The sequence below is a fragment of the Ailuropoda melanoleuca genome, chromosome 2, assembly GCF_002007445.2.
Source record: "Ailuropoda melanoleuca isolate Jingjing chromosome 2, ASM200744v2, whole genome shotgun sequence".
Classification (NCBI taxonomy): domain Eukaryota; kingdom Metazoa; phylum Chordata; class Mammalia; order Carnivora; family Ursidae; genus Ailuropoda; species Ailuropoda melanoleuca.
The window spans coordinates 6,360,862-6,381,014 of record NC_048219.1 but is presented as its reverse complement, the minus strand read 5'-3'; the positions used below and the strand labels follow the sequence as shown (position 1 = coordinate 6,381,014).

Below are 20,153 nucleotides of genomic sequence, written 5' to 3'. Positions count from 1 at the left end.
GAGCTGGCGCCGGGTCCACAGCGCCGGCCCGTCTCGACCTCCCAGGCGGGGCCCGAACCTCAGCTCCTCCATCCGGGCCCCGGGCGGCCCGCGCCTGCGCACTGGCTCCGCCGAGGCGGCCCCGCCCCCCTCCTGCCCGGACTCGGAGCTGCCCCGCCCTCGTCCGCGGCGGCCATGTTGACTCCGGGCGCGCGGGGCGGGGACGGCGTAGCCTCGAGACTCCGTGCCCTCCGCCTTGGCACCTTCCCGCTCTGGTGACACCTGAAGAGTTTCCTCTGGCGCTTCGCGCGCCTCAGGTCCCCTCCCCCGCCTTCAGTTAGCCCGTCCGTGCTGCTGTGGCAGAGTCGGCCCTCTCGCCCGGGTTGCATCCCGCAAACATACACTGAGTTCCCCGATGTGTGTGTGCGGAGGAGGCTCTCGGAGTTGGGGGCCGCTCACAGCAGCCAGAGTCGCACTTTCCCCGCTGTCAGGCATCAACCGCTCAGCACAGGGCCTGGCACACAATAGAGGTCTCTGAATAGAAAGAAGCGTTGGGGTTTCTGTGGCCGGCAGTGGCACCCTACGTCCCGGGTGTGAGGAAAGTGGGGGATCCCCCTGCCTTTCCCCTCCTCCGGATACCGGGGACCTCGTGTCCTACTTCGATCCTCAGCCCCACCTCAGGTGGCTAATGAGGACGGTGCCCAGAACGCCCCCCCAGGACTCTTCTTCCTCGGTCAAACAGTTGCTCTCGTAGGAAGTGGGGCCAAAAAAGAAGCAGCAGCAGTGGCTAACTCAACAAAACCGGCTGTTAGGGAGGAGCGGCCAGTGGGTACCCCTGTAACGGAAACTGTTAGAACAACTTTGCACCCTCCTTCAAGGAAATAGATAATAAATCCTACTCCGTTGGTGGATTTCTTGTTTCTCAGGATTCCAAAGCCTTCTGTGGTTTCAGTTATCGGCCCTCTAAACGGAGCTGGGGTCTGGGTTAGCCTCTGGCCACAGACCTGGCGAGGGAGGGGTTTATCTTCTGCCACAGCTACGAACGTGGGTGGGAACAAAGGGATGGTTGCTATCTCTCCAGTTAAAGAAGACTAGCCTACATCAGTTCTGTGGGGGCCAGGGACGGCACTTTCTGATTCTGACTCATTTCAGGCTCTGACACCGAAGCTGTCCTAAGATACTGTTGTGTGTAAGGTGGATCAAGTAGAAATCACATGTTAGTCCTGAGTTGGAGGAGAGAAAAAAATGGAGAAGACTCTTCCCCAGTTTTTTCAGTGACACACACTTGTTCTCAGCTCCAGAGGCCTGTCAGTGAATTGGCAAAGCTGTGGTGCACACTCGTGACTGGGGCCTGAAGTTGTGGCTTGAATCTCTAGAAGTCCATGAGGCTCCCAGCAGCACTCTGTTTGCAAAGACAAAACCGAGCAATGAACTGTACTTGCTTTGTGAATTCACAAGGGGAAAAGACATGCATTCTTAAGGTTTCCTCCATCCATACCAAATTCCCTCAAAAATCTGTTTGTAAAAAGGACAGGGGTCTCCTGTGACAAGTCAGAATGTTTTCTAACGGCTTAACTGTCACTCGTTAGAGGCAGAACTTTGTCCAGATCTTCAGCTCTACTTTCCAGCAATTTCTGCTTCCTTTCCTTCTCTGCTACCCACCCCCCTCCTCTTCCGCTCTGTTTCCTGTTTCATTTTCTGGCTCCTGCTCTGACAGGAAAACAAGAAAGCTGAACCTTGTGCTCTCAAAGCCCTGGCTTGTCAGAATGGAGGAAGACTGGGTGGGATGGGAGGGGGTTTTACAAGGGCCTTCAAGACTGTGGGTAAGCAATTGAGGCGGCAGCTCTCTCCAGTCTGCTTTTAGAGTCTGCAGCTAAAATGGAGCCTGCATCTACACAGGGAGCCAGCTGAGCAACCAGCACTGTGGGAGAGCCAGGGAGACAGAGACGTATCCAAGGGCTCCAGAAAGACTCTATACCACCCAGCCAGTTCCAGTAAGAAGCAGATATCCCCGTGCCACCAACAAATGGTTTCATAATACAAATCCCTGACCTAAACAATACAAGCAATGCATCCCTGTTTCTAGAATCCTAGAAGGTAAGAGAGTTACAGCATTTCTGTTTCTTGAACTTGCCTGGCTCTGCTCTTGCTGCTTCCCCTGCTTGAAGTGCCTCACTGCCAGACCACCTTTTGGCCAGCCCATTACCTTCAGGTCTCAGCGGAAAGGTGGCCTCCTCAGGGAGGCTTTCTCCCACTACCCAGCCACATCCAGCACCCTGTACTAACCCATCACTCTGTTCTGTTATCTTCGTAGCACCATGCTGGAGCAACCTGACAACTCATTTCTTTCTGCAGCTGCCTTGCCTGGCTCCTGTACCATGCCCGAAGATGGCCTTGGCCCCAGACTGGGCAGAGGAACAGACCAGTGTACCATTCTCAGTAATTCAGTTTCAGACACAAACCTTTCGCCTTTCATAGGCCCCAGTCCTATGTGAATGATGGGATAGCTGACCCTGATCTTGGCTTTGAGGCCACGCCATTATGGGACAAAAGTGACCACACTGGCTTCTGATTCTGTCACTGCCAACTTAGCAGGCAGAGGCTAATGCCTGTGATGACAGGCAGAACTTTATGCTCCATTTTTTCTTTGTGGGCATTCACTGGCAGTTTCCAAGGGTGCTGGGTGACATTTACGCCATCCTGAAACCTGGGGTGGCACCAATCAGGTTTTGGACATTCCTTTTGGCCTCTGTTGTATCATTTGAAGATGTCCAACCACCGCGGGACAAAGACCCCACCCTGCCTCTCAATTGCAGGAGCCAAACACTGATCCTTTAAAGGCCATGGACACTAAATATTTTTCACCCTTCCTTCGGTGTTTGCCTTTCAGTAGTTAGAAAACCTTGACCCCACTGAGAGGCCTAGTGGGAAGGGCCTTAGCCACTTGGGGGTGGCAGGGGCTGCAAGGCAAAAGAGCCAATGAGGTTGAGAGTATTGTTTAGGCCAGACTTGGCAGCTCTCCAGCTATGAAAGAAGGTTAAGGTCATTTGGGGGGTGGGGAGGGAGGAGCCTGGGAAAAGAACTACTAGCCACACCCCTGGGTTCTCTACTGGCGAGGTTCTATTTACTTCTCAAAAGCAAATTACTCACAGCTCAGTGGCTAGCAGTTCTCTCAGCCTGTGGTAACTCCAGTCAGAAACTGGAGACCAGGCAAGGCTCCCCCTGCATTGCAGGGGAGCAGATGAAAGGAACCCAGGAAACCAAACTCCTAGGTAATGCTCCACACATAGCCCAGAAATGCACTTTCTAGACTAGAAAATGGAGTTCAAGAGGCCCAGTACAAAAATAGCCATTAGCAACACCGCTCACCAAAATATAGATATGAAAAGTTTCCCATGTAGTTTTTTTCCAGAAGAGTCCTAGGAAGGCATCTGGGTTGACGAAGGTTAGCCATTGTCTCTACCTCCCCCTCAATCAATAGGGGAATAATGATTATTCATTCCTGTCCCTGACCCAAATATTAACAACCACACTTAGTTCGATGAACACTTGATTGAAATTCTTGGGACCTCATGCTGAATATGACAAAAACAAATCTTGCCTACTGAGCTCCACAGCCAGATTCAGTTACTCCTGATGTCCTCTGACCCAGGAAGGAGGGCCTTGGTCATGGGACCTCGCTTGGTGTGTGAGCTCAAACCAGCCACTTTCCTCAAGTGTAAAATGGGAGCCAGAATACTGACTCACAGGTATAATCTTCAGTCCTTCCTTGTAGGATTATTTGATGTACTGTGTCTGGTACACAAGTAGGTACTCACTAGGAAACTGTTGTTTCAAGTTTCACTTCTAAGTGTCCACGACAACAGCATTTTCTCTGTTACTGCTTCTGGTCCCTCCATGGTTTCCCTAAGGAAGGAGATGAACAGAGAAGCCATATATTGCAACGTCAGCCTTATAAAAGTAACTGCATCTAGCCAACATCCACAATTTTATTCAACAACTACTTCAGTGGTCACCCTGTGTCGTAGCACCCAGATGTAGCAGTGAACAAAATATAATAATGCCCTGAGAGAGCTTACATGCTAGTGGGAGATGACAGGTGAGTATAACATACGGTTGACCCTTGAACAACAAACAGGGTTTTAACTGCATGGGTCCACTTAATTTTTTTTTATACAGTGCAGTACTATAAATGTATTCTCTCTTCCTTACGATTTTCCTAACATTTTTTCCCTTTTCCTTGATTGTAGGCATACTGTAATACACGTAACATACAAAATATGTTAATCCACTGTTTATGTATCAGTAAGGCTTCCGGTCAACAGAAGGCTATTGATGTTAGGTTTGGGGGGAGTCAAAAGTTAATACGTGTATTTCTGGGGGTTGCCTGGCTGGCTCAGTTGGTAAAGGATGTGACTCTTGATCTCGGGCTCATGAGCTCATGACTTCAAGCCCCACTTTGGGGGTAAAGATTAATTAAAAAACAAAAAGTAAAAATAAATAAAAGCAACATTTGTAAAATTTGAAAAAAAATAGAGTATTTTTGCCTGGGCAGGGTGTTGGCACCCCCAGCCTCCGCACTGTTCAAGGGGCAACCGTATAATAGGCCGCAAGTAACAAGGGCCACAAAAAATAAGGCAGAGAGGGAAATAAGGTAGGGGAGCAGACATTGCTATTTTAAATAAGGTGGCTAGAGAATGGTTCACCGACATAGTATTTGAGCAAAGATCCAAAGAAGAGGACTTCAACCACAGAGTTATCTGGTCAAAGAGTGTTCTGGACGGAGGGGACAGTAGGAGCAAAGGCCTGAGATGGAATCATTCCTATGTGGGAGAGTGAGCAACAGGGAAGAGAAAAGGGGCCCAGAGAGCTAACAGCAAGCCAGACGACTGAGGGCCTCGCAGGTCATTCTAAGTATTTACTCAGAGTGAGAAGACTGAAGGATTTTGATCTTGGGTTTTAAAGGGAGTGTCTGAGTGCTATGTCGAGAATAGGTTCAACCAGGCAAAGCAGAAACAAGGTCAGTTTGGAGGATATGTCAAGATTTAAGAACGATACGATAGTGTCTTGAACTACAGTGGTAGTGGCTCAACTGAGGGTTCTTTTTAAGAGAGTGCGAACAGACTGGATGTGGAAATGAAAGTAGTTTTTTGTTTTCCCAAGCAATGGAGCTGCTGTTTACTGGGAAAAGTATGGGAAAAGCAGGTTTCTAGGGAAAGATAGGGCATTTTGGCTCGGAGGTGTTCAAATTAAACTTCCACACAGTTAAGTTGGAGGCTGCCTTGAGATAAATGCTTGTCTATTAAAAATTTCTTAAAAAAGCAGATATCCTCCCTTAGCCAACTATTTCCAAAAACAAATTTTTTTTTTCTAGAGTATTACCAATTTCTTTGGCTATTTATACCCATTTTATTTCAAGAGGCTAATATGCCTTTTACGCCTAGAACTTCCCCTTGCAGGTGAAATCATCGCAGATGCTTTCTTAAATTTACTTACACTGTGGAAGGTAAAGCGGAATATGGTATAGAAATGACAGGGTCCAGGATGCCACCATTCAGGGAAGAGAGGACACCAAGGGAGATTTCCAAGACAGGACCAGCAACTCCCACCCTCCCCACCTGCCAAAGGTCAAGCTGTTAAATAGTTTGAAAACAGTAAAAAGCCTCACAAACGTCTTACCAAGATTTAATGTACATTTATTCTTAACACGTGGAACATATAGTATAAAGATTTCATACTGAATAAATGATATTCATTAAGCCAAAAAAGGAAAAAAGGAGGAATTTACATCAAGTTTTAGCTACATTGTTTGAAATACAAATATGCAGATTTTATCACTGAAAAAATCTCAATTGTGTTTCTTCATCAGGAACTTCAACTGAATCTAGAACTTTTTCACACCTCGATTAGAAAGAAAACAAAACAAAACAAAAACCCAGAAAAAAATAAACTATAAGTTGATTGGCTGCTGAGACAGCAAGGACTTTTTACAGAGACCTGTACAGCATCGCGCCAAGAGGGGCGATGTCTGGCAAGAGATTAAATAGCTGTGTCTCGCTTTGTGCAGGTCACCAACTTGTTAACTCGTCATACTATAAAGGGGCAGCTGGGAGGGGGACCAAACTGTGGGGATCCAAGGGTATGTGCAATGTACAACGTCATATATATACACACGTGGCAGCGCAGCCGCTGCAGCTAAAGGTTAAAACCAGTTCTAAGAGGTGATCTCAGGGTTATTCATACAATCAAGGAGGAGAGAAAGAGGTCAGGGTGTTGTAGGTTCACACATGATACTTTGGGGGAAAAGCCTTTTTTTTTTTTCTCCTCAACATTTAACTAAAAACATTTTTAAAAACTACTGCTTGCTGCTGACCCAGCGTTTTCTCTTGTTTCCATGTGAGACATTATTATTACAGTATGTTTACAGTATCAGGTGTACAGTACAGTACATGAAAGGGTCTACACTCTACTGCACAGGCCTCTCCAGTGAACAGGGTCTGTCCACAACTGCGAACTTCTTGGCTCCTGCAAGATTGTGAATGTACAACAATAAACCACACACAGTTCAGCAGTCACCTTTTTTGTCCTTCAGAGGTTTTTTTTTTTTGTATTTTTTTCCTTTTTTTTTTTTTTTTTACCATTAAAAACAGTTATGAAATGTGGCATCCCGTTGATGCAAGGGCCGGGAAAGCCATTTTTATTTTATTTTTTTTTTCCCCAAACTCACTGTAAACGACAGTAACTTTGGTTAAAATAAAAAAGTCTTCTATGTAGGCAGAGCTTTGTCTTTTCAAATAGGGTGGGGTCCTGAGGGGGGTAAGGTGAGGACAAGGAACAGAAAGGTGTGGGGGGGAGGGGGGGAGGAGGAGGAAAGAGAAACAGGAGAGACTTTTTACCCAAGGGAGAAGCTGGACAGCACAGGGTAAACTGGATTCTGAGGTGGTTTTGCATAAATAAAGGGCAACAGTCAGTTTCTAAGTTCTCCACACACGCACACACACACAGGGAGGGAGGTGTCCCACGGCTGTCATGACTGGCCAATCAAAAACAGTACATCACAAATGACTTGTGAAACCAATGAGTTCATCAACGGTGATACCGAGATGTCCAACAGCCGTGACTCGTACAGCGTGAACTCCGAGTGGTTCTCGTCCACCTTGGCCAGGGCCAGCAGTGCGCGGGCAGCCCGCCGCATCATGTCCACGCTAGTTGGCTCGAAGGGCGGGTTCTGCATGTGGAGCAGGCTGGCCTGGCTCTGCTGGAACTGGGTGGCAGCAAGGCTGTCCTCCAGGAAGCCGAGGAGGTTGCCGATGCTGCCCTTCTGCACGGCGATGGCGCGGGCTGCCAGGCTGTCGCCCTGCGCCAGGTTGGCCAGCAGTACCACGGCCATCTCCCGGCATACCGGGTTCTTTCGGTCACTGAGGAAGCGCACCATGGTGCTGTACAACTTCTCCAGGCGGCTGAAGGGCGGCGTGGCCAGGATCAGGTCCACATTGTTGTCCTGGATGCTGAGTTTGCTGAGGGTTTCCAAGACCAGTCTCTGGGGGGAGAGGACGGCGTTGGGGCCCAGGGTGGAGAAGGGGTCCTGGGCTTCAGCGGAAGGGCAGACTGCCCAGTGTAGGAGTCCGTCCAGGACAGGCAGGCAAATGCTCTCAGGGTACGGGGAGAGGTCCAACTGCCCCGAGATGTTGGCGAGCGTGACCAAGGTGTTTTCCCGGAGCATCTCCAAGCAGTCCCACCACCACTCCACTTTGTTGCAGCTCACCCCTTGGTCCTGCTCCTCCTCCTTCTCGTAAGTCAGTGGCGCCTGCTTCCGCTCTGGGTGCTTGTGGTGCAGGAGGATCAGCTTGCCCAGGATCAGCAGCAGCCCCGGGTGTTTGGACATCTCAAAATCGTTGCCTGGCACAAACGACAGGCTTCGGATGGTATTGGAGACACAGACGCAGCGCTTGGCGAGGGAATCCTGCCAGTCCAGAAGGGTACACAGTGGGGTCTCATCTTTACTGTGGGGTTCGTCCTCTAGGATCTTGATGTTCCGGTGGCTCTGTGCCGGGCTGATGCCGAATGGAAACTTGCTGCTCTCCTTGGTGGCCTCTGCACTCTTAGCTCCCTCCTCGGTCAACGTGCTGGACCGGGTGGACAACATGTCATCCATTGTGGCTGTGATCCGTTTCTCTGGAGGGCCGTCAGGCGGGGGGCCCTCCTGTTCTGTTGTCCCTGGTGTACCCTCTGCTGCTGTGACATGTTTCCGGGTGACTGGTGGGCAGGGCACATGAGGCCGGGTCGGCAGCAGCTCTGTCTTGCTCTCAAAGTGGGTCTGGATATGCTCAGTGGTATCCCCCCCACCAATCCGCCAGTGCAGCAGGCCACTGTCAAACTCCTGCACGCGCCCAAGCTTATCTGAGCAGTCCACCACAAACGGGTCATTCTTCTGCACGATCTTTACTGGAAGCTTGTCAAACTTACTAATCAGTTTCTCCTCACTACTCTCTGAGGCTGCCTTGTCCTTGCCCGAAAAGGCCATCTCCTCATCATTTTCCACTACTTCCTCCTCTTCTTCCTCCTCTAGTTTAGGACCTAGAAGGTCTTCCTCCTCCTCCCCCTCCACAGGGGCTGGACTAGACGCCTTGCTGAATCTCCCAGGGTCCAGTAGTGTTCTCTGTCCTGGGTCACCCACTTCATACTCCTTTAAAATGCCAAAGATCTCGATCAGGCAACGTCGGAAATACTCCACAAGGAGCTCTAGCAAACCTGGGAGCTAAAAGAGAAAAACAGGAAATAAATGAAGGGAGAAAAGTGGGCCAAAGGAGAGAATCCTTGACCTGAGAGGCCTCCCACGGTCTTCTACTTAATCTCCCCCCCTTTCCTTGTAGATCAGACATCAGTATCCCTGGGAGAGACCGAGCTGCTCCTTTCCTCTCCACATAGCAAGTCATCCAATCTCTCCTATGTCCAGCACACAGTTCTTCCTTCTGCTCAACCTACCTTCATGTAAGCCTGCCTCCAGAATGGACATGCTGACCAACAGCTCTGTACCTCACCATCTCTTGGCCTTCTTTTTCCCAACCAATTCCTGCTTTTCTTCACCAGGCCCAGTTTCCTACCTGCTGGTCTTTGCCACTGTCTCTCTTGGGACACTCTCTACATTCCACTGCCAAGTATAGCCCAAGGCTAGGCATGGTGGGATGACCCCTTCAACACGAGCTGAGAGAGGGAAAGCAGTGTGGACAGATGTTCACCTGCTCTCTTCTTCAAGCTCCCCAACATTCCAGGAGGCTGGACCTCCATGAATCAATCATGTAACATAATGAGTGGGATGAGGCTTCGGTCCTCCAAACATTGGTCCAAGCTGGTGCTAGGTAGACCCAAATTCCAGCTTGGATCCTGTATAGGCCATTTACCTCTAGAAGAAAACACTAATCTCCAGTCAGATTAATCCCGGCTGAAGAGAGTAAAGCAGAATGGAAAAAATAAGGGCTTTAGAATTAGAAAGATCCAGGTTTGCATTCTGGCTTTTCTAGGAACTAGGCATGTAATTTATACTCTCACCTATACTACGCCTATCTTTCCATTGAACACGATGGAAATTCCTACACCTGACACAGTTGTTCTGAGGTCTAAATGGAATATACCAAATGCCTGGCATATGGGAATTGCTCAATCAATAGCTGTTCCTTTCCTTCTCACGGGGGGCAATTTTATGTAATGGACATAAAGTCAGGCTTTGGAATCAGAAAGACTGCTGGCGGCTGTGTGAACTTGGGCAAAGAGAAGACTCTGAGCCTGTTTACTAATCTCTGAGAGGCCACATGTGTCTCAGAAAGCTGTTGTGAGGATGACATGAAAGAAAATATGAAGGACCTAGCACAAAGTGATGGCACAAGAAATGGTTAACTCTTAATAACAATGCCCTCTAGTCAGTTCCCGGATAGATGGGTTGGTAGGTACTAAGGATGATCAAAGAAAGAGTGGGATGGTGCAGCACAACTCTTCCCAGCTGTTGGGGGAGACTCGAGGTGCACGTCCTGTGGGGAGAGGGTCTGGAGAATCACCTCTGCAAGAACAGTATTAAAATACCACCACCACCACCACCACCACCACCACCACCACCACCCGCAAGCAGACTTCACTTCCCCTTCTACACCTTAGGAAAACAGGCTCCATAAAGAGCTCCTATATTCACAGCAGATGAAGACAGGGAAGAAGAAACTGGCATGCTCACTAATGAAGACCACAGGTTTTTCTTGGTAGTCTTGAAAGTTGGTGTCTTCACTCACATCAACAGAAACTGCATTTCTTACCTATACCAAAAAGTTTCTCCCAAATTCCCTTTGAAGTCAATCCTGATACCTTATACAAATTATTATTGTTCTCAGCGTTCTGGGCCCGTGGCCAGTGGCAAAGTACTGGCATGGAATCAAAGCACTGGCACGGAAGATACCAGAAAGTGAGCGAGAGAGGGGAGACCACGTTGGCTGGGGATGGCTTAATTCCCTGTGTCACTTAGTGCGGTCTACTTCCAAAAGATCCCAGGCCCTCCCATTCGTCCAATCTTTCCCAGGCACCTGTACTCACCTGACTGAGGTTGAAGGTCATGATGCTGTTGTCATCATACAGCAGGATGTTAATGGTGTCTAATGCCCATGTGCTCTCTGCCAGCAGCCCAGACTTGAGGGACATCATTACCCGCCATGCCTCCGGGGTTCCTGAAATAAACCTCCGTGTCGCCCATCTACCAAGCCCAGGTTGGCCGGATGCTCCCCCAGGGCTGGCCCATCAGTCAGGCTACTCTGAAGATAACACATGGCGGGAGGCAGTTCCTATCTAGGACAGGACACACATCTGCTTCTAGGCTCCCTTAGGACATCATTGCATGGCGCTTGCTTTGGTAAAGACTGAAATCAGCTGTTTTCCTTATTCAAAGTTCTTTGGCTCTATTTCAGACAACATTGGACCAAGATCTTAACCCATCAGAGTATTAGGATGGAGACAGAAAAATGGACAAGATTTTCAGGGGCAGATGAAGCAACCTGGTCAGGGAGTCTCCTTACCGATGTCTTTCATCGTGAGCCGTCTCCTCTGCTTCAACACAGGCTGTGTTGCTTCGACAGAGCCAGGTGGGAAGGTGATGTCCCGCCGAATCATGGGTGGCTGCACGGGGGCAGGTGCTATGTGCGAGGCAGGTACTGGGGGACCTGCCTTTTGCATCTTCATCCCAGAGTGTAGGAATGGAGACTTGCTAGGAGAGGTGCGGTTCTCCATTGGCCGTGGCAGGGGAGCGGGGCTGGATACCTGAGGAATGTGATTCTGCATGCTTGGTGGGGGCTGGTAGTTGGATGGAGGGGGCCTTGTCATGGGGGGCACGGGGGCAGAGGGACCATATGGGGGCTGACGTGTGCCATGGGAAGGCCACGGGCCTTCATGGTTGGCCCTCTGATCCGTATGCAGCATTTCATCTGTTCGGTTCACGCCATGATAGGCGGGGCCCTGGGGGGCAGAGCCAGTGCTCTGCCTGTTGGTGTAATTGTAGGTCATGTCATTACGCCCCTGCCACATGGTGCCTTGCTGAGCGACCTCAGCTGATGCTTGTATGGGGCCGCCCATCATCTGCGGTGGCATGTTCTGCTGGGCATTGGAGCCAGGGGGTGCAGAGACACGGTCTCGGCCAAACTGGAATGGAAACTGGTTCTGGGGGCCGCCCGCTGGTCGGCGCTCAGTAGCAGCAGTGGCAGTGGCAGGATAGGCGTTGCCATACTGGTTGTACACGTCTTGCTGAGGGGAAGGCTGGGCAGCTTGCTGCTGGCTGGCAGGCTGGGGCTGGGCTGGGGGCAACTGCTGCTGTTGGGGCTGCCCCTGCCCCGTGCTGTACGGCACACTGTACATCTCCCCTTCGTGCCGCTTGGCAGGAGGGCCGTATGTGCCATCCATTGGCCGTTTGTAATTCTAAGACAGGGACAAGGAGAGGGGAAGTTAATATTCTGCACTCAAGGACAGAAGATCCACAGCCGCCAAGAAGGCTACACCGGACACTTGCCAGGCGTACTTCTGTGCCCCCAGGAGAGAACATGGACTCCAAGGGAAGAAAGGAATCACCTTTACAAATGATCTTTTCAAGCTGTTTCTGAAAGCAAGCATCAGTCCCTATTTCCCCCGGGTCCCCCTTTCTTGAGGTAGAAAAATGCAGCAAAGTTCAAAAATCAAAATAAGGTCGGTTTCTAGATCTTTTGGAGAACTAGAGAGACTGGACTGGAATCTAAACTAGGATGAGACTGAGGGCTCGGCTCTTCAACAGAACTATGTGGCTAGGAGAATATCAAAGTATCTAGAGCAAGCCCTTCCTAAACTTTTCAACTTGGTCTTCTAACCGGCTCTCAAGGGGAACCTGCTGCCCTCCTCACCTGCTGCTGCTGCTGATACATTGTGGTCTGCTGGCTGGGGAAGGGGCTGCCGGAAGGGGTGCCTTGAGTGGAGAACTGATTGCCATAGGAATCATGTCTGCAGGAGGAAGAGAATCAGAGGATCAGGGTGGGAAACGGCAAAGCCTGAGCCAGAGCGGCACTAACACCAGCCTTCACTCACCGTTGCTGCTGCTGCTGCTGCTGCTGCGGGGGGTAGCGACTGGGAGAATACATCCCCGAGTCTGGGTTGGAAGGCATGAGATTCGGCTGTGGGGCTCCAGTGCCCATGTTTCCCTCAGGTCCTATTCCAGGCTCCGTCCTAAACACAACCGGAGAAGTGGATTGAGTCCACAACAGCTGTGGGAGGCTGGGGTGGGACAGGAGCAGGGGCCATGCTCACCTCACTCTGTCATAAGGACCTCCATAGGGATAGTGCTGTCGCGGTCCCATCGCCACATTTCCCAGCCCAGGGCCGGCAGCTCGGCTGTAGGGGTCTCCCATTCCGCCATTGGGGCCCTGCCCTGAGGACATGAAGGGATCGCTCCCTGGAGCTGTGCGCAGAAAGGAAGGCAGTGAGCAAACTGGTAAGCCAGCAGGCCTAGCAACCTACACCTTGCCTGCCCCAAAGACCAAGCCTTCTTTAGGGCTCGGGTTTGTTCCTATGGTTTCCCTGACAGGTTCAGAAGAGATCTAAAGAGGCTCCACCCCCAAAGAGCAGTACTTGTTAAGGTATGATAAGGTGAGCCCAGGGAGAGGGAGACAAGAAAGGAGGTAGGGATGAAGAGTGGTGGTTAGCTCTGGAAAGGCCTTATCTCTGAGAATGGCTTGACAAGAACCCTGAACCACTCTCAAGATATCCCCCCATTTCCTGGCCCCGTCCTCAAGCAGCTGGTCACCTTTCCTCATGCTGCCATAAGGATCCTTATTTGGCTCGTAGGACATGCGCCCCATCATGTCAGAGGTATTCATACTGGGCTGGTACCCAGGGTTTGGAGTCATGGAATTCCGCTTCTGGAATGTGGGGTCACTTCCATCAGGAAAGGCATCCTGGATCCCAACCGAATTGCTCCTGCTCCAGAGTGAGGAAAGACAATTAAACCCCAAATAAAGCAATTCCTCCAGTAAGCAGGGCACATGAGAGTCCCTGGCTGGGCGGGCAGAGCAGGGACCACACTGGGCTGCACAGAAGCTCATGCACTTCTGCCCAGGTCCTCCAAACCACCTGCCCCTGCACCTGGCCTTACCTCATGCCCGGCAAGGGGGGGATCTGACTGTGTGGTGTGGATGCTGGAGTTGGTGGTTTCAGGTCTCCTCCTTCTGCCATGGAACTGCTGGTTGACTGAGGTGTCTGTGGCCCCTGCATAGACCCAGATCCCGCTGTGGACAGAGATGTGGGGTGAGCCAGCAAGTGTTTAACTTTCACAGAAATACACAAATGCCTTGGGATCTCTTTGGAAGGATTGTTATAGGGCTAAAGCTGGGGTTCTTTAAAGCCTAAATCACCCTTCTCAGCAGGGGATATGTAAGGCCAAGTAATGAAGGAAATTTGAGGGTTCTCCTTCTTCTTTCTTTTTTTAATAAAAGTTCCGTACCCAGTATAGAGGCTGACGTGGGGCTTGAATGACCCCGAGGTCAAGACCTGAGCTGTGACCAAGAGTCGGACGCTTAACTGACTGAGCCACCCAGGTGCCCTGGGGAATTTCAGGCTTCTATTGCTCCCTGCTACTGTTTCACATTTGGAGAACAGGAGTAGTGTGGTGATGCCATCATCATGCAAGTGATTTCCTTGAGTCTCTCCCACCTTCCCTGACTACTTTTCTTTACTTCCCCAAGGACCCTGTCTAACCTACTAAACCCCGTAATGCTGGTACACAAGTTCCCAGTCAGAGCCCCTGGAACCCTAGGTAGGAAGGCTCCATCTTGCCCCAAACCAGCAGTGTACTTTAGGAACCTAGGAGCTCCTACTCACAAGCATCTAGCAGTGTCACCTCTCAGGTTCCAATGTTCCTCTAAGCTGATGAGAGCAGAACTATCAGTAATTAATGTTTCCATTAGTTACCATTCCTAGCAGCAGATATCCCACTGCTTAGGCCTCCCTAGCTGATGAGTCATCTCAGGCACTCATTACACCCTCAGAGGTCAACACCAGGGCACATGTGTTTACACCCACCTTCTAGGAGCCCTGGCCTTCTTCCCTCCCCAAGCTTGCCCAGGCTCCAGCCTCCTCTCAGAAAGGAGGGTGGGCAGAGGCACTCCCATCAGAGAGTTCCATTCATATCCCCTTCCCACCCCCTCCCCTTCTCATTCATTAGCATCTCAGCTCCCTGGGGAATTCAGGGCTCTAGTCTGAGCTGCATTCTGAGGCGCTGACATCAGTGGGCCAAAGCTCCCAGATGGCCCTGCCTCACTGCGATTTGTCAGATTTCCCCACTCCTCTGGTGTCCCTCCTACTCGCTAGTTTACAAACATTTGGCAAGACGCCAGGTGCACAATGAAAATTAAAACTTAAGAGCTGCTGCAGACTACCTCTCAAGGGAGTCGCCACTGCCCGCTCTTTAGTTCTGCCAACGTGGTAAGCCCTGGGGTAGGGCAGGGCAGAGCATGTGTCCTTGAGGCCAGGCACTGCTGAATAAGGAGCCTGGACCCTTGAATGCTATCCGTGAAGGGTGAGCCTTAGTAGAGCTGCTCACCCGATCCTTACCAGGAGAGGGAGGCTGGATCTTGGGCTGGGACTTCTTGGAATCAGCAGCTGCAAAGATGTCTGGGGGAGGATCTTCTCCCCGTTCAATCTTGCACTCAAAGGCATAGAGACACTGGATGTACTGCTTTTTCAAGGAGCTGGCAGCACTGCTTGAGGTGCCCACATTGAGGTTGGTCGCAAGTTCTCGCCATTTTTTGTTCTTGTTGACCTGTACAATCAACCAGAAGAGTCGAGGTACATCTTCCACCTGGTCATCCTGCTCACAAGCCCCAAACCCTGTCAGGCTGCCAGGCACTCATCTCTTATGGAATTGCAGTTCTCAGTGAACCACCAAAGTTAACCCCCCTCAGTGCATAGTCCACAAGAAATGTTAAATCCAGGCTTGCTTCCCTCTACCCTCAGCAGGCTCTATCCACAGGTCACTGCAACGAGTAGACAGTGCTTTTTCAGAAGAGGGCAAATTTCACATCACTATTAATGGGAGAGAACAGAATTCAGAAGGTACGATGCTTTACACAAGTATATACTACTGAAAAATGGTGTGGAAATCACCATCAGATCCAAACCCCTTCAAAGGCAACAATAAAAATCAGAATTTTCCAAAACGGAGACATGGCAGTATCAGCTACCATTCTGCCTGACTTACTTTGTCAAACTGGAAGTTCCCATATCTGGGCCATTTTCTCGTTGTGGGACTCTTTGCAAATTTTACATTCTTGTGCCACTGCTGCCCTGCTTCTCAGTGACATGGCAATGACTACAAGCCCCCTTCCCTCACCAGTCACTGTCTTGACTGCCCAGGAGACGTTTCAGGCCCTCTAACTTCTCCGTGCCCTCCCAGCAGCCAGTCTACACTGGTCTCCTTTCCTAAGCTTCAGGACACAGTGCCCAAGACCATTCCCCAATCCCTACAATCAGATGGTCTTTCTGCTCTAGCCAGGCAGGTCTCCTTCTTCATGTATTCTTATGCTTACTCATCCACCTCAAAGGCTGGGAACACCAGTTTTCCAGTCCCAACCCACAAAGAAAGCTCAACATGTTGTAGTATCTACTGACCTGGTACCTGTGATACCAGAGAGAAGAGTGATAAGGAAGCAAAGAGAGGGACAACCTAGATGGCGGGGAGGTGACCAGGAACACTGCCCAGAGCAGGCTAACATCTGAGCTGAAGCCTGAGGGTCAGAGATGGCACTGGTTGGGTATATACCAGACTCGCTCCTATCTCCATGCCATCTAGGCTGGTCAACTAGATGACCCCTTCCTCTACCTACCCCCTACTAATCCTTCACAGAAACTCAAACTCATCTTCTGCCTTCCTGAAGCTTCACAAACTAACTTATAATGGCACGTTCTCCTCTGAACTCTCACGGTCTTTAGCATTCGGTTACATCACAGCACCTGAAAGGCTGGCATCCTTTCGCAAACTGGAAGACAGGTGCAGGCTTTGGGATTTCCTCTGTACTGCATCCTAGGTTTGGTGAATCCAGAAGCCCATCCAATCAAAAGTATGTTGAATCTAACCTGACGCCCCCCCTCCCTTTCCCTATAGGCAGGAGAAGCCCGACTAGGAGAACTCAATACTGGGGAGAATGGCAAGTAATAAGCCCAGGGTCACCTCAGAAGCCTGCTGTGGCTTTGCTTCCCACGCCAGTTATGCAGCAGTGTGCACGTGTCTTGTTTTGTTTTGTTTTCCTTTGTGGGGGAGGGGAATAAAGCCTGAAGGGAGAAGGAATTCATAACTGACTGTTGGTTGGCTTCATTCCAATCACTTTCTTTTCTGCTGGTGACAGCTGTTTTCCTCTTCTGATTTAGAAGGTTTGGAATACGTCTCTCCCTGCCACGCCTCCCCCTGAGCTCAGCCACAAACTCAGATCCAACAGCAGGCTCCTGATCCGATGACTACAGAACACACACAGGAGGAAAGTTTGCAGCACTGCCTCAACTACAGGCCTCCTGGGCTGAGTGTAAAGCGAAGCTGTAAGGTGTCAGAGCAGGGGCAAGGCTCAGGGTGGTGTTCAGCTCACAGGTTTTTAGCACAGATTAATGCACTCACTTAAGTCTGCCGTATGGAATAACTAAACACAACTTCCCCACCTACTTCATCCTTTGTAAGCGATTTCTATTAAAGTAGCTCCTGTAATCCCATCTTCACTGGGATTGGAAGGAAACGGTCAGCAACTACTCTGGCTACACCTGTACCACCTTGCAGACCAATTTACATGGCAGAAATCTTGCTGCCAGCTTTGCGTATTATTTCTAGCTTTTGACAAGTCTAGCAGGATACACACTATCCCTACTTTATGAATAAGGAAAGTTAGGGTTCAGAGTGGTCATACACCTTGATTAATGTCACACGTGTTGTTAAGTGGCTAAGAAAGAATTCAAAACCAGACCCATCTCTCCAAACCATGCCCTTGCTTACTATGCCAAACTGCCTCCCGCATTGTCCCTATCTTCGCACCCCAGTGAGACCCTAGACGTATGGTAAACTCAACGCTAATACTTCATACTACCCAGGGGAGGTCTCAGCCTCCTGTCTTTGTCTTATCTTCTGGAAGCCCTGTGCTTCCAGTCTGTCAGTATGTGCCTCAGAGAGCAGGAGACGGTGATGTCCCTGTGGGATACTTGGCACCAGGTGAAGCCACTGAGTACCTAGAGAGAGGCTTGTTGAAACCACAGAGGAAGCCAAGTGCTAGGCACTCACCTGAGTCAATCCACCAATCTCCTTCACAGACACATAGAGGCGATAGAGGTCCAGAGGTTTCCTACCCACAGCAGGCAGATTTGTCATGCCCATGGCCTTCTCCTCCGTGAAGGCCAGATAACGGTCCACCCACATCTTCCTCTCAGGCTCACCACCCAGCTCATACAACTTGGTGATCTTCTCATTGGTTGTAGTAGAAGAACTGGATTTCTGGAAGGGGCAGGTCAAGATTCATAGGAACCAGTCAGATTCAAAGCCTATGCTAAGGGTGGTGTCAGAAGTCCCTTGATTAGGGCAGTGGTAAAGCTTCTTATTCTGGGGTAGACACTAACATGTACCTTGCCTTTGCAAGGTCAAAAGACCAAATGGGAGATAGAAATTCTTCCTGTAAAGGAAGGAAGCTAACACTGCCTATATATTATGCATTGGGTGCCGTGCTAAATGCCTTTATATATTAGGCATTATTAATAATCCTCCTCTTAAAAGATAAGGAAGCAGGCACAGGAGGCCATTCCTAAAAATCTCATCCTTTTTAAGTAGCAGAGCTAAGTGTCAAACTCTTATCCACCTGACAACAATGTCACTATACTACTCCCATGCTATTACCCAGGAGCCTGGGCATGCTTTTATAGAGTGTTTCAGAGAACTCAAGAAACTCAAAATGTGATTTTCAGACAATGGGATGGACTAAAATGAAAAGAAACTTCCTCCTCTCAAGAAAGGAAGGGTCTCCTACCTGCTTGAAAGGCTCTGGATGTTAACTATCCTGTCTCAGACAGGAGGATGGCTAAAAGGGTCTCAGAGTCAGAGGTGAAGGTCCACAGGACATGGCAGCTATACATTTTTATTTCCCCTACTTTATAAGATAGGGAAACTGGGGTATGACAAAGGGCAGAAATGTTTCAAATGATTCAAACACTGAGCAGGTCCCCAGACTGCCACACGACCCAACAGAGAGCACACTCAGGACCATCCTATAGGGAGGCCAAGCAAGGACCCAAACCCCCACCTGCCTCATCTTCCTCTTTATAGAACACAGGGCACCAACCATTCCTGCTGCTCTGAGTAAGGACCAGGAAGAGAAGAGCAACTAGTTGCCCATGGCACACACCACCTATCAATGCATGAGGACAGGGTGCACAGTTTCACAAAGGGCAATACAGAGAACTCTACACTGCAGGCCTGGCATTTCCTCTATCACAGACAGCTGTGAGAACATTCTGTTATTTACATCAGGACCCTTTAGGCTAATTGAAACCTAATTCAATGAGCTATTAGCCTGGGACCCTTCATGATTAGAAGAGGCAAGAGTAGCCTTTTCTGAGAAGATCTAATCCGTATCAGAAAAGGCTAGAGTCTAGTCACCCTCTTTTCTTTTTCCTTCCTATCCCTGGAGAGGATGGGACAGAGAGTTGAGAGGAGTCAGGATATAAATCATTACCTTGGATTTGGATTCTGTCTTGGGTGTCCCATCTGCCTTGTTGTTCATTTTGGTGGCTGGAGTTAACTTGACATCCCCAAGGCCCATCATCTCTGGGCTGGCTGCCATCCCTATAAAAGAGAAAAAAAGTCCCAAGTCCAATAAGTTTGTGACATGAAGATCATGCTGGAAGAAATTCCTGGGGTGAGCAAGGACTTGGACCTACCTGCTGAATTGTTGGCCATTGTCCCACCCATGGGATACGGGGGTCCCTGAGGGTTGATCATGCCAGCCATACTATTAATCCCTTGTCCATAGGGAGGTCCAGTTCCCATCATGCCCCCCTGATTCATATTGGGGTAGCCTGGTGGCCTGAGAAAGAAGGTGGAAAGTGAGAGAGAGATAAGAGTTAGAGACACTGAGCTTTCAGATTTGGACCTGAGCTAAATAGAGTTTGTGAGCCAAGATCATCTAGTAAGGCTTACAAGGAAAAAGTTTATGAGCTTCCCAAACCACAACCACGTACCACCTGACCTAGACATTCCTATCTACTATCTCTCATGAAAGGTTCTAAGATGGTTTAGGCTCCAAACAGGAAAACATAGCTCAATTTTAAAGGATAGAATCCTTGAAGAAGGGACCCCTACTGTGTCTCTTAAGTACTGTCTCCTTCTAAGGCACCTCCAGTGTCAAAATGTGTTTCCATTTAAGGGCTCTCTCTATGGCAAAAGCCCTAGATTTTACCACTGTCATGACAAATCCCAACCAACCTTGACCCCTCACTGCATAGTACCTGTAGGTGCTTTCTTTATGGACCTACTGCAAACTCTATGCTTCCATCGTTCTGAAGTACTACAAAACCCATCTCTTTACCATTAATCACCCTAGTCTACCTTAGCTCATCAGCATTCCAGTAAGCCAAGAGTCACCGTAAGACCTGTAGGCACCAAC

General features: G+C 49.7%; 1 protein-coding gene across 2 annotated transcripts in view; it reads right to left on the bottom strand.

Annotated features, from left to right (window-relative positions):
• Window positions 1–5,654: 5,654 nt before the first annotated feature.
• The window catches only part of ARID1A (AT-rich interaction domain 1A), a 67,163-nt gene continuing 52,664 nt past the window's right edge, over window positions 5,655–20,153 (bottom strand). The window contains exons 9-20 of one of the 2 annotated variants that reach the window (XM_034647332.1): window positions 19,429–19,574; window positions 19,224–19,333; window positions 17,783–17,992; window positions 15,079–15,286; window positions 13,622–13,754; window positions 13,274–13,446; window positions 12,778–12,928; window positions 12,559–12,696; window positions 12,378–12,474; window positions 11,031–11,922; window positions 10,555–10,685; window positions 5,655–8,737 (exon numbers count right to left, since the gene is read on the bottom strand). In XM_034647332.1, the coding sequence (XP_034503223.1) occupies window positions 7,007–8,737; window positions 10,555–10,685; window positions 11,031–11,922; window positions 12,378–12,474; window positions 12,559–12,696; window positions 12,778–12,928; window positions 13,274–13,446; window positions 13,622–13,754; window positions 15,079–15,286; window positions 17,783–17,992; window positions 19,224–19,333; window positions 19,429–19,574 (4,120 nt within the window). In that variant the 3' untranslated portion in view covers window positions 5,655–7,006. Of the gene's footprint in view, window positions 8,738–10,554; window positions 10,686–11,030; window positions 11,923–12,377; window positions 12,475–12,558; window positions 12,697–12,777; window positions 12,929–13,273; window positions 13,450–13,621; window positions 13,755–15,078; window positions 15,287–17,782; window positions 17,993–19,223; window positions 19,334–19,428; window positions 19,575–20,153 lie in introns of both variants that reach the window. The other variant, XM_034647324.1, reaches the window with a different exon arrangement.